General features: G+C 37.6%; 1 protein-coding gene and 1 long non-coding RNA gene across 6 annotated transcripts; one reads left to right on the forward strand and one right to left on the reverse strand.

Moving 5' to 3' along the window:
- Window positions 1–1,262: 1,262 nt before the first annotated feature.
- LOC103829785 lies at window positions 1,263–10,207 on the reverse strand. 5 transcript variants are annotated; one of them, XM_009105481.3, is made up of 6 exons: window positions 9,960–10,201; window positions 9,757–9,801; window positions 2,155–2,369; window positions 1,786–2,056; window positions 1,627–1,704; window positions 1,263–1,541 (listed from the first exon to the last, which is right to left on the reverse strand). In XM_009105481.3, exons 3-6 carry the CDS (start codon window positions 2,361–2,363, stop codon window positions 1,491–1,493), a joined length of 609 nt encoding a protein of 202 aa, XP_009103729.1. In that variant the 5' UTR covers window positions 2,364–2,369; window positions 9,757–9,801; window positions 9,960–10,201; the 3' UTR covers window positions 1,263–1,490. The 5 variants fall into 5 exon arrangements, with proteins under 5 accessions (XP_009103729.1, XP_033147040.1, XP_018508767.1 ...); XM_033291149.1 differs by having other exon boundaries at window positions 10,181–10,197; XM_018653252.2 differs by having other exon boundaries at window positions 1,524–1,541; window positions 1,627–1,691; window positions 9,960–10,207.
- LOC117133940 lies at window positions 2,235–9,931 on the forward strand. The gene is made up of 3 exons (XR_004458012.1): window positions 2,235–2,461; window positions 6,514–6,516; window positions 9,686–9,931. It is a non-coding gene; the product is annotated as an uncharacterized LOC117133940 (long non-coding RNA).
- Window positions 10,208–14,357: the final 4,150 nt, after the last annotated feature.

A 14,357-nucleotide genomic window follows, 5' to 3' on the forward strand; every position in this document is an offset into this window, starting at 1 on the left:
ATTTGATGTTTGAATTGTGTTAGTAAATGAACATTCATCTAGACATAGAGTTTGTTTAAGATTGTGTCTAAACTTAAGGTTGATAGTTTGATTGATCGTTTGCCATCCTTAGTTCGAAACTTGATCACCGACATTCCATCTAATCGTGGGACACACATCAAGTGTACGGTTATAGGTATTTATCAAATGTAGAACAACTAAGTGTTTTCTGCACCATGTGAAGTAATATTTTTTTAAATAATTTAATTTCATTTAAAAATATTTTTTTACTATTATTGTAGATTTTATTATTTTTTTACCAATATTTTAATATATGTTAATCATTAAATGTATTATATAGTTTCCTAATTTCTTCTGTCATCGTATTATATTTTTAACATAAATAGTTTATATTTATGAAAATAAAATTTATAAACTTATCAATTTAATATAGTTTTATCATATTTATTTTAATATAATTATTGTATTTTAACATGATTATTATAAATATAATTTTAAATTTTGATTTCATTAAAGATAAAAAGGCAATTTTGTTTATTTTAAATTATTTTTTAAGAATAAATTCTCTTAAAAAATTATCTATTTCTTTTGGAAAAAACTTATCAAAACAACTTGTATAAAATTAATAAAAAATTGATATAAATGTTTTATAATTATCAAAAAGTAAAACTAAACAGTATTTCTAAAATTTGTTAATATATAAAAATAATATTATGATTAAAATTTTATAATTTTTTAAAAATTGCAAAAAAAATTGAAATCTTTTTTAGTAATAAAATTGTGTAATTATAAAAAATAAAATAAATAATATTTTTGAAATTTACAAAATATTATTATATTTCTAATATTATATTATTTAATGTCATATTTGAGTTGATTTATTTTAATAATGATGTGTAATTTATTACCATATTATAAAAGAATTACAAAAATTCTAATAAATCATTAAATGTAATTGTCTATATCACATTTAACCGTAAGTTATGTCTTTAATTCTACCATGTCATATAGGAAATTGAGGAAACAAAAAAGGAAACATAGGAGACTCGTTAGGTAAAGGGTTGGTAATTGGTAATGGTAGCTGCAGTTTTGGTTGGTGTATTATAATATTCAGACACTAATCTGTTTTGCATATTTCATTTCCACTCTAATATATGTATGTAATCTCTTTCTTGATCTGTGTTTGGAGTTCTCATCCATTCCTACAACAGAGATTCAAGAACCACTTCTCACCCACTTCTCACCCTATAGCTCTGTATACATGAAATAACTGCAGAATCAACTGATGGTTAAACATTAAAAAAAAGGCTGAGAAATAGAGATTTTGATAAGGAAAGACTAATAGATTAGCTTCAAAAGCAAAACATCAGCAGAAATACAAAGTGCCTCATTGTTTGTTTGAAAGAAACAAAACAGATTCTTGTGCGTTGTCTCCTCCCTTCTAGCCCTCACCAAAATCTGGAATGTTTTCTCAAGTCACTGTTTGTTCTTCACTCTGAATCACTTTCCATGCTCCCCATTGCCTTCAGTCCTCTTGGCCGCTTCATATTAAAACATGAGTAATTATCACATCATCTTTGCATCCACAAAGAAAGACAAGAAAGTGAAAAACAGTTAGGTAGGTACCTTTTTTGAAGTCTTCTTCTCTCTTACTTCATACCTCTCTTTGCACAGATCTGATAACCAAGTACCTGGACTCACCAGCTGCGTTAAAACATTACATACTCATTAGCTTTGCATCACTACTAGACGGGAAAGATAAAGTTTATGATGAAGGAGACTTACAAGCAATGTCTTCTGAACCAATTTGGCTCGTTTCTTGGGTCTTTGAGGAAGCTTACACCCTTTCATAGCCAAGAAATCTTCTTCCTTCTCTTTATTTGACAAATTTATAAACAGCTTTGGCCACACATGCTTCTTAGTTTCCTTCACAGCTTCCTTTATAATTTTCCCACTCTCATCTATACCCATAGAACCCCTCGTTGTGTAGTATCTATCTTCCTTCTCAGGGGATGCCACAAACGATCTCCTCACATTACCTGGAGACTCTACCATCCTACATAACAATGCTTTTACATCAGAAAACTATATATATATATATATATATATATATATATATATATAAAGAAGAAGAGCTCTGAATCGGTGTTTTACTTGTTTGGACGGTTAAGATGGGGAGAAGGAGAGCCTCTCTCAGAAGACACAGCTCGCGAAATGAGTTTGCGCTTAGTCAAAGAATAAGATGACTTGCGGCTTTGATCTTTCTTGACTTTCATGCATCTAACTCTTTTTCTCTCCCCCCATTGCAACACGAAATCAGCATCTGAGGTTCCATTTCCTCTTTGTCCCTTCACTTCTTCCATTACAACCTTACACAACCCAACAAAGAGATATCAAACGTTCTTCCCAAGAAATAGACTAAGAAAGTTTCAGCCATTTTATAGATTAAATGCACACAAAAGTGCGACACCCGTCACCTCCTATCTGGAGGACAGCGTGTCACCACCGACGCGTCATCATACAACAATGTGACATCCGTCTCCTTCTCACTAAGGACGACGGGCCACCAACAATATCCCATAATATAAAAGCCCATAAACCCAATAACGCTCACCCAAGCCCAAATAAAATCCGAAAGAAAAGTCCAGTAGCACCAAGTCCGTCCAAATATCACATACTTATTTGTCTCACCTGAAAAAAAAGGGAAGAGTGAGGGGTGAGCGATAGGTGAATCGCCCAGTGAGGTATGGGGGATGCTACCCCGAAGTCCATGGACCCGGACATAGCACTCCGAATAAATATAAATTAATTCTAATGCATGTCAAACACGGTACCTAAAGTACCCAAGCAACAAACAATGGTCCTAGCGAGGTGCACACTCGCCGCCCACTAACAGGCCAAACAACACAACTCGAGATAGTGCTCGGACACCGCCCGTGGACGATTTATCGACACTTCCAGGCTACAGCTCAACCGGTCGACTATAGTTGGCCATAACCTCATACAATCCGGCATACAGAAGTCCGTCTCTGTATCCGTCTCCACACTAAAACAATCCTAGCTAAGAATTTACATTAAGTGAAGCAATCAATATTGAATCATCTAGCCCCCTAGTTCCGGTTTATGCAAAGAACCTAATAACTAAACAAGCAATGACAGACTCGATTTCAAGCAGACGGAACACATTAGAAATAAATTATACTTATTCGAGGTCCTAAGCCGTGTAAGAGGAGTTCGGGAATAGACCCTCACCTTAGCAATAGAAAAATAGTGTTTATGAACTCCAGCTGCTCAAATAGACTCCATATCTGAAATCAGATCGAAATTCTGAGTCAGACGCCTTTCGAACGGTTAAAAACGGGACTGGTCAAGGTTTGCGAAAAAGTCAACTCGCTGGTCAAAGGTCAATCCGGTCAACTCTTGACCAGAAATCGATTTGACATAACCGGCCGGTTTACTTTAACCGAACGAAATTAATTTAAACCGGTCAAACCAGTCAACCAACCGGTTTACCGAGTCAACCGACTTGACTCGCTGAGCTGACTCGGCCGAGTTGACCGAGTCACCGGCGAGTCACCGGTGTCGGTCACCGGCCGCGACGGCGGAGGGCGGCGGCGTCTTACCGGAAAGTTTGTCGGCGGCGACGGCGGAGGCGATTCCCGGCGGCGGCGGAGCTGCGGCGGAGGCGACTTCTGGCAGCGGCGGAGATGCGGCGGAGGACGGTGGCGGAAGACGGCGGAGGCGATATCCGGCGGCGGCGCGTGGAAGAAACGCGCGCAGTCGGCGTAACTTTTGGAGGCGCGTACGGCTTCGTCTGAACTCCGATTGCGGCGTGGTCGGTGTCTACGGCTTCGTCTCGACGAGAGGAACACGATGATGGTCTTGCATGCGAGAGATTCTCAACGGTTATGGAGATATAGCTGATTTACTGAACGGACGAAAACAAAGCTTAAGAGGCGGCGGTTTCCGGCGATTCTAAGCTGCGGTTGATGGTGATGACGAGCTTGGCGATGTGCTGGCGTGTGGTGGTTCCGGCGATCTCTGGTGGCAACATGCATTGGTTTTTATCTTTCTTTCTCTCACTCTCTCTCTCTCTCTCTCTCTCATTTCTTCTTCTCTCTAACTTCTGAGTTTTATTTTCTTGTTGCAAAAGGAGAAATCAATGTAGAGGTAGGTATTTATAGGCAAATAATTGTCTTACAGGTAAATGCATATGACTTAGCTGGCTAACAAACTCCAAAACCGGGATCGGGTCGTTACAATTCTCCCCCACTACAAAGAATTCGTCCCCGAATTCGAGTCGTCCGTTAATTCCCCAACATCATTGAAACGAACTTGAATAATCAATATGCTCGCTTTCTCAGGTCTCATCTCACTCTCAACATACTCTGACAAACACAGTCGATTTTCTCTAAACTGCTTTCGCTTGATGATCTGAATTCTACACTAGCTGACAAGGCGAGTACAATCTTCTTGCGGTGATTTGGCGTCTGCTGCAAAATAATTCTGGTCTTCTTTCAACTTTTCTCAATGCTGACACATGAACCACGTTGTAAAAATCTGATACACTGCTAATAAAACAGCTGCAAGCAACTGCTCTAATCCGCTCCTTCGAAGGATACAATCCCATGTACCTTGGTTCCTTTAGCTTCTGAGTCTTAGATCCCTCCTGAAATGTCCTTATTTTCAGGTATACTAAATAACCTATATGTAACTCCAAATCTTTATGGCGCTTAGCTGCATAAATTATCTGACGTTATGTGCTTCCCAAAGCCAATTTTTGAGCATATCTATTTGCTCTACCGTCTCTTGAACCATTAGTAATTTTAACTCATGTCGCTCCCCCACTTTGGTCCAACAAAGTGGTATACGATAAAGCCTACCATAAACAGCCTCGTACTGTCCATCTCAATGCTTGAATGATAATTGTCGATATAGGTAAACTCTATTAGAGGTCGATGCTTTCTGAACTTCCATCCCATTGGAAGACGCAATCCCTGAATATATCCTTTAAGTTCTGAGTAGTCCTCTGACCATTTGTATGTTGATAATAAGTTGTATTCTTGTGAACGCTTGTCCCAAACGCCTTCTGAATGAATCCAAAATGTAGAGGTGAACTTTGAATCCCAATCCGATACAATGTTGACAAGAGCTTCATGCAACCTCAAAATCATGTTGATGAAAATCTGCACCAACTGATCAGCTCTCTCTGCCTTCTAAATTATTTAGGAGATGGATTCACTCGGTAAGTCTATCCATGACTACCCATATGGCATCCTTTCCACATACGGTGATTTAAAAATCCAGTAACGATATTCATAATCACCATGTCTCATTCCACTTTGTCAAAAGCATGCTCAACAATAACCTGAACCGTATATAATCCTCATGGAAAACCAGCTGACTTACATATCCTTGCGACGCAATGTGGCTACAATCTTTTCATAATAGGTCAATGATAGTAACGCTTAATATCTTTGAACTCCTTATTATTTCCGATGGGTAGAGTAACATAAGTGATGTGTTTGCTGTAAGATCCCTTTTCTTAACAGCTTATCGTCCAACACACAAACTCGGTTTCGATATAGGTACGTCCTGCTCAAAGCTGTATGATCTCCAATATTCTCAATCTCGATCTATTCAACGAAAACCATAACGCTAACCTGCGCATGGTGTATCTTCCATAGCAAAACTGCATGCTCCAATCCTCAAGGCAATATGTCTTTCCCTTGACAATACGACACACAATTTGAGACTAGCAACTGTCCCAGTAAACTCCTGACCTTCCTTTGTTCCAAATACGTCGCTCATATGCCTACCCAAGACATTTGTCACCTGGTTGTCCTTACCAGATGGCATGCGATATCCAAACTGCAGCCTGCTACAAACTCATTCCGACTGCACTGCCAAATTGTAATTTTTAATGTGTAGATAAATGTCAGACTCTAATGATCCCATAGAATCTGGACTTCCTTCTCGTACAATTACGATCTCCAAAACTATAACGTAATTACCACTACAACCTCTCTGGCGTGATGCATATGAATGACTTAATCTTCTTACCTCAATTTAAATCCAAGCCAGTATCTGACACATCAGAGTAAGCCTCAGCCTCTGCAGAACCAAAATTAGTGTCTTCATTAGTTGTGCTTCTATTCAGTGAACTCCTCAAACAAAAATCTATCCAACCACACTTAACGTCTTTACATGTAGACTGTATCTTCAACATTACTATAACGGTGAAACCCTTGATGAACTTCTAGTAGTACACTGTTAACCCAAAAAGAACGGTAGATCTCTGTAGTGTTCTTAAGTTTCGACCTTCCCGGAACGGTATTAATCTTCTTTGGATCAATCAAAATTTTGTTTCCAAAACCATGTTACCCAAAAATTCAACATTCCTCTGCCAGAAGCTACAATTCCTCAACGTAGCGAACAACTGATGCTCTCCAAGCTTATCCAACGCAATCCGCGAAATGCTTATAAATCTCCTTTCTACTCCAAAATAACCAGGATGTCGTTGATGAATACAATCGCACACCTATCCAAATGTTCACGAAAACGTCATTCATATCTTCATGAATGCAACGGTGCCTTTGTCGACCCAAATGGTATCACTACGAACTCATAATATCCATAACAGAAATCTGCATTCCGTACATACTCCTCAGCTATAGCAAACTGATGGTATCCTGATGCCAAGACAAACTTCGAGAACGATGAACCTCCATTAATCTCATATAACTACTCATCAATACGATGGTTACCATGTTCAAGTCTATGTAGTCGATACAAAAATCTGAAACTCCCACCTTTCTTCTTTACAACAACAATGATGCTCTCCATGGTGATGTAAGCAATCTGATAAATCCCTTATCAAAGAGTTCCTCCAATTGCTTTCTCAACTCGGTCATCCCTGCTCGTGATAGATGATAAGAAACTCGTGAAACCATTGATGTTTGCTCCAAACAATTCGCAAGAGCGTCTCATGTGTCTTGTAGTGACCGTTCCAAAGGTCACAAATATATCCTCATACTCTGCAATAACCGGAAGATCCTGCAGCTCATGCTGTCCATCATCCTTAACCATCGAAATGGTTGCCGAAAATTTCTTTGTTCTTATATTCCATAACTCCTCAGTATGTAGCATGCATGCAATAAAAATTTCATCTGCTCCAGCAATATAAACTCGTGCCTTCAGGCAATCCAACACTACTCGATGTCGTGACAACCAATCCATCCCAAAAAAAAACAATAACATCATAAAACTCTGCTCCATCTCTCTGAGGGGCTCCAGATAACTCGACTCCACCAAGCATAACTGGTGCGACACCATGAATATAAATAGCTCCCAATGTCATATGTCAGCTATCCGAACCGGCACATCCCAATTCAAAAGCGATCTCCACGAGTTCACAAGACAAATATACCTCCAAAATAGATAATATACTCGTACACATGCCAACCAATGGCTCATACCTCACATCACATAATCTCCAGTAACAAAACTCGTGGAACGATTGCTTGAAGTGGGCTGGTGGCAGAAACGTCACATATCCACTCCTGGATAACCTCGAAATCATGACCGAAGAAACTGATAACTCTTGAGAAAACTGAAGAACTTAAACATCGCCCAACTGCTGAACATCTGGCGAGAACCCTGTTAGTCGAAGGACGAATGACGATGATTTTACTCATCGTCATAGAAAGAGACATTTGAGTTAGTAATTAATGGACAGAATGGTGCTAAAAGAATTTCGAAATATATTAATAAATATTTTTTTAAAAAAAACAAAAAGAACGTTGAAAACCGATGAAAACCGAATCCCCTGACCGCCATCCCGGACGGAACCGGGATGGAACCCCGCTCTGATACCAAAATTGCGACACCCGTCACCTCCTATCTGGAGGACAGCGTGTCACCACCGACGCGTCATCATACAACAATGTGACATCCGTCTCCTTCTCACTAAGGACGACGGGCCACCAACAATATCCCATAATATAAAAGCCCATAAACCCAATAACGCTCACCCAAGCCCAAATAAAATCCGAAAGAAAAGTCCAGTAGCACCAAGTCCGTCCAAATATCACATACTTATTTGTCTCACCTGAAAAAAAAGGGAAGAGTGAGGGGTGAGCGATAGGTGAATCGCCCAGTGAGGTATGGGGGATGCTACCCCGAAGTCCATGGACCCGGACATAGCACTCCGAATAAATATAAATTAATTCTAATGCATGTCAAACACGGTACCTAAAGTACCCAAGCAACAAACAATGGTCCTAGCGAGGTGCACACTCGCCGCCCACTAACAGGCCAAACAACACAACTCGAGATAGTGCTCGGACACCGCCCGTGGACGATTTATCGACACTTCCAGGCTACAGCTCAACCGGTCGACTATAGTTGGCCATAACCTCATACAATCCGGCATACAGAAGTCCGTCTCTGTATCCGTCTCCACACTAAAACAATCCTAGCTAAGAATTTACATTAAGTGAAGCAATCAATATTGAATCATCTAGCCCCCTAGTTCCGGTTTATGCAAAGAACCTAATAACTAAACAAGCAATGACAGACTCGATTTCAAGCAGACGGAACACATTAGAAATAAATTATACTTATTCGAGGTCCTAAGCCGTGTAAGAGGAGTTCGGGAATAGACCCTCACCTTAGCAATAGAAAAATAGTGTTTATGAACTCCAGCTGCTCAAATAGACTCCATATCTGAAATCAGATCGAAATTCTGAGTCAGACGCCTTTCGAACGGTTAAAAACGGGACTGGTCAAGGTTTGCGAAAAAGTCAACTCGCTGGTCAAAGGTCAATCCGGTCAACTCTTGACCAGAAATCGATTTGACATAACCGGCCGGTTTACTTTAACCGAACGAAATTAATTTAAACCGGTCAAACCAGTCAACCAACCGGTTTACCGAGTCAACCGACTTGACTCGCTGAGCTGACTCGGCCGAGTTGACCGAGTCACCGGCGAGTCACCGGTGTCGGTCACCGGCCGCGACGGCGGAGGGCGGCGGCGTCTTACCGGAAAGTTTGTCGGCGGCGACGGCGGAGGCGATTCCCGGCGGCGGCGGAGCTGCGGCGGAGGCGACTTCTGGCAGCGGCGGAGATGCGGCGGAGGACGGTGGCGGAAGACGGCGGAGGCGATATCCGGCGGCGGCGCGTGGAAGAAACGCGCGCAGTCGGCGTAACTTTTGGAGGCGCGTACGGCTTCGTCTGAACTCCGATTGCGGCGTGGTCGGTGTCTACGGCTTCGTCTCGACGAGAGGAACACGATGATGGTCTTGCATGCGAGAGATTCTCAACGGTTATGGAGATATAGCTGATTTACTGAACGGACGAAAACAAAGCTTAAGAGGCGGCGGTTTCCGGCGATTCTAAGCTGCGGTTGATGGTGATGACGAGCTTGGCGATGTGCTGGCGTGTGGTGGTTCCGGCGATCTCTGGTGGCAACATGCATTGGTTTTTATCTTTCTTTCTCTCACTCTCTCTCTCTCTCTCTCTCTCATTTCTTCTTCTCTCTAACTTCTGAGTTTTATTTTCTTGTTGCAAAAGGAGAAATCAATGTAGAGGTAGGTATTTATAGGCAAATAATTGTCTTACAGGTAAATGCATATGACTTAGCTGGCTAACAAACTCCAAAACCGGGATCGGGTCGTTACAAAAAGATCCATCTATTAAACTGAAATAACAGAAGACCAATTTGAACTAATTAGTAGAAACAAAGACCCCCACTAACCTCAAGATCTGCGGCTTTGGCTACCACAATACCAGAATCACCCCACTACAAAAGAAGCAATATCCAAAACAGTATAAGAAAAGATTAACAGCAGCTGAATCGATTCTTCAAAAGTTCTAGAACCCCAAATCCACCATTCTATTCTCTAAGGCAAGACAAATACAGAGACACAAAGAAGATCAAGACGGTAAGAGAACACTTACAAGACTGACTCTATATGTATATATATATTCTGGGAAGATAGATAGATAGAAAGATAGATTCAAACTCAAAGGAAATGTATAGATTTTTCAATGTTTTTTTTAAATAAAAATGGTGGATGAGACCAGAAGATCGGACACTGTCTTTTATTTGTTCTCTCTCTGTAGTCTTGTTCTATATCTATCTTCAGCTTTAAACACACACACAAGAAAAGAAAGCTTACTGTTTACCCTCTTCTAGTTCGACGCTCACCTTCTTTAGCCATTTTTTCCTTATTTTTTTACTAATACATTTTTGTATTTTCTCTTTTAGTTGTTTATTAATAACAGCCGTTTGATATAAAATGGACCGCTGGATAGAAAAGTTAAAAAGCCTTAGCTTGTTTGTGTTATTTACGATACATTTCGTTATGGATAATAACAAATTATATTTTGCCACGTGTACAATGTGACGAGCACGTTATAATCTCTGACGATAAAATCTTAAATAAGATTTTGCGTTAAGAGGGTAAACAATTGTCACGCGCTACTGACAGTCATATATTGCGGTGGTCTTCACGCCTAAACGATACGCGTGTGGTGGTTAAATAGGCCTTCCCCAGATCTCTCTGGCCTCTGTAGTATCGATTGAATTAATAAACTTTTCTTTTTTTTTTGAACAACGAATTAATAAACTTTTCATATTCACAATTTTATGTTACTTTACTTTTAGAGTAATTGCACTGGATATACACAATTGAAACATTATTTAGCTAACTAAACAATGCACTGTTGATAAAATAATAATCCCAAACTTTACCCCTATGGAGGTATTTCTCTCTTCTATTTGCCAGTCGGCCAGGTCAATGGTGCGTTTGACCTCCATGAAAGTTCTTAGCTCTGGTGGCTCGTCCGTTGTACGGTGGCGCTTCCTGTTAGAGGGCGACGGGAAGGCTGTCTGAAGCCGCTTGTCAGTCATCGGGGCGGGGCTCGTCGCCGATTGTCGGGACTAATTTGGTGACGCGGATCTCCTCGAGGGATGGCGGTTCTTTTTGGGTTGTTTTTCGCCGAGCCGGAGCTTTCCTTCACCGTTCTGAGAATGGAGAAGTAACAGTGTCTCGGACTGGTGCGGTGACGGATCTTGCGCAGACGGCGGCGTTAGGGTTTCAGAGTTGGTACCATTGTGTATTCAGCATGTTGGGGCCGTGGAGCGCTTCTGGGTTGCTTGATTGACAGTGATGGTGACAGATTTTGCGCGACCTTGGACACTTCGCCATGAGAGTCCCAGAACCAGAACCGGATCGATAGTCGCCGGTGTTCACAGAGGAGGAAGCAATCTTCCTTTGCCTTCTTTCTTTTGCCTTTCACTCTCTCTGTTTTGCTGTTTGTTAGCTGTTGTTTTTTAGTCATCTTGATGCTTGTAACCTAACATGTCGTTTCCTTATCAGTTCACCAGAATTGTAGCTCCGATATGCCTTTTTGGAGATGAAAATTAATATATATTTATTTAAAAAAAAAGTTCCTTGAATACAACGGGACTTGTGAGTAATTTGCCTATACATCTCTCTCCAACTACCTAATTATCTTTTGTTTGCATGAAATCCTAATAAACTTCTCTTTCATGTATTTCCAGCCAAATTGGCCTTACTTTTATTTCCTTCAACAATTACATATTCATATTAGTTTTCTTATATTTTTAAATTTCTATAATTTAAAAGCATCAACATTGGTAGAATTTTTCAAGATGAGAAATATTAAAATATTAATATTCTAAAATGATATAATTATGTAAATTAAATTAATTTATGAAAAATAATGCTACAAATATGAAGAGAACAAATGTTATGGAAGTTTCTTAGCCATATGTTGTGAGCCCTTTTTTGTTTTGAACAACAGATAACTACGATGTTTGTTTTCTGTTTTATATATATAGATTTTTTCTGATGATTAGTGATATATATATATATTTTAACATTAATCATATATTTAAATGTTTATATAACTATTTCAAATATATTAATTTTATAATTTACATGTTATAATTAATCGATTGTTTAAACTGTATTTTTCACTTTTTATTATATATTTATTTTATTATATTTGAATTTAGTTATTAAACAAATTAACATATTCATGAGAAAACATATTTAAAATTATTTGTATTTAATTTATGTTAAATTCTGACCCGCTCTTCAATGTTGGATTTTTTTTTACCAATATATTTTATGCTTCTTAATTTTAGATAATATATTATTGTATACACAAAAGTTTAAGATATGTTAATTTTTTAGACATGTATTATATAGTTTGCTAGTTTTAATTCGTTCTGTCATCGTATTATATTTTTAAGATAAATAGTTTATATTTATGAAAATAAAATTTATAAACTTATCAATTTAATATACTTTTATCATATTTAGTTTAATATAATAATTATATTTTAACATGATTATTATGATTATAAAGTAGATAAAAATATTTGAATTTTTTTATCTTATAAACGATAACTTAGTATATATTAATGCATAATAATATTTCATTGCTAATAAAAAATTAGTGAAAATATTTACATAAACTTTTTGAAAATTAAGATATTATTAAAATATTTTTCAACAGGATAGAATATTTATTTTTCATTTTATAAACGAAACTGAATATATTATTTATAAGAATATTTCAAAATTAAATTCGAAATTATTTTAAATATTTAAAAATAATTGTGAAAATTAAGATCTTGTGAAAATTAAAATCTTGTTAAAATCTTTTCAAATATTTTTAAATAAATATATTTATATTTAAAATAAAAGATATCAAAAGATATTATGATTCAAGTAGTTCAAAGATTCTATATATTATTAGCTTAGTAAAATATATTTAATAAAATTTCTAAATAATGGCCAAATTAAAAAAAATCACACATGAAAAAGATTATAATTTATATTTTAATAGGTAAGATGCACTAATCAAAAGCAGTTTAATACATAGACAAAGTAAGATGCATATCATTTTTGCCAAAGAATCAGCTAACAAGTTTTGGTCTGGTGATGAAAGAAAGTAGACAAACTTGAAACACGAAGATAGAGCTCCATAATAAATGGGCTTAGCTTGGCTCTATATATATCTATCTTTCTTTTTTCAACACTCAATGACATTGTGGCTAGTATTTATTTACATTGAGTCAATGTTCTATCATCTAAGGAGAAAAACTATTTTTTTTTCTCGAACTTTCATATATTAATTTTGTGATCGAATATGATCATAGTGCAACAAGTGAGTAATAAAGTTAGGTACATAGAAATGAGATACAAACAGCCTATTATTATTATTAATTCCTTGTTTTGCAAGGCAGTCAGCTACTTGGTTTCCATCTCTTCCAATCCATGTGAATGATGTTGCTTCAAATTGTTGCTTCCACCAATTGATATCACGTATCCAGTTATATCCAGCAAAATGTAAATCTTCATTGTTGAGCAGATCAATCAACTTTCTGCAGTCACTCTCAAACTGTATCTTTCTATATCCTTGACTCCAACAATATTGCATAGCCATGATAAGAGCTTGCATTTCACTTTCCAACGCATTGTGAGCTTGATTTCCAATAGCCTGTCCCGCCCCTTTGAAAGTCCCATTTTCATCTCTGATTACCCATCCAGCTGAGCTCATATTTCTTTGATTTGAAAAAGTGCCATCCACGTTACACTTTAGCCAGTTTTGAGAAAGGGTTTTCCAGATATTTGTTGAGCTCCTTCGATCATTAGTGGTATTGGTATTTATATCTTCAATACTATATTTCCTCCATTCTCGAGCGTCTTGTTGAGCTTGTTGAATAATCATTTCCCAGTAAATTCCTCTATGCTGAAATATAAGTAGGTTCCTACTTTTCCAAATCCTCCAAAGTATCCAAATCGGAAGATTCAGATAGTGTGTAAGCCTGGTTGAAGTTGAATATTGTAGGCATGCATTTATCTAAGGAGAAAAACTATTTATTTACATGAATTAGTCCCTTTTTAGATTTCATTATATTGTGGCTAGCCTGCTATCAGACCCAATAAATTTAAAATTATAGTTATAGTATAAAATTGTATATCAGACCGTCATATATTACAAATGTCCACGTTTAGTTTTTCAATACTCATGAAAAAGTCAGCAGTCAGCAGCATTATCCAATCAACAGAAAGCTACTACAGAAGTCTCGGGTGAATATTGAATCTTGAAAGTGTTTAATAGTATTCTTTTTAAACAAACTCGACGAAAATATATATACAAAGGATGAGAAAGCTAATATGAACATGTAAGTGATGAAGTAAAAAAAACACTAAAAACATATAAAATTGTGAACATAGGAAAACTGAAATAGTTTATTAATGCAATGGATATAAAGGCCAGAGAGATAGATCTGGGGAGGCCTATCTTAGCCCAAGT

This window comes from Brassica rapa, chromosome A05 (genome assembly GCF_000309985.2).
Source record: "Brassica rapa cultivar Chiifu-401-42 chromosome A05, CAAS_Brap_v3.01, whole genome shotgun sequence".
Classification (NCBI taxonomy): Eukaryota; Viridiplantae; Streptophyta; class Magnoliopsida; order Brassicales; family Brassicaceae; genus Brassica; species Brassica rapa.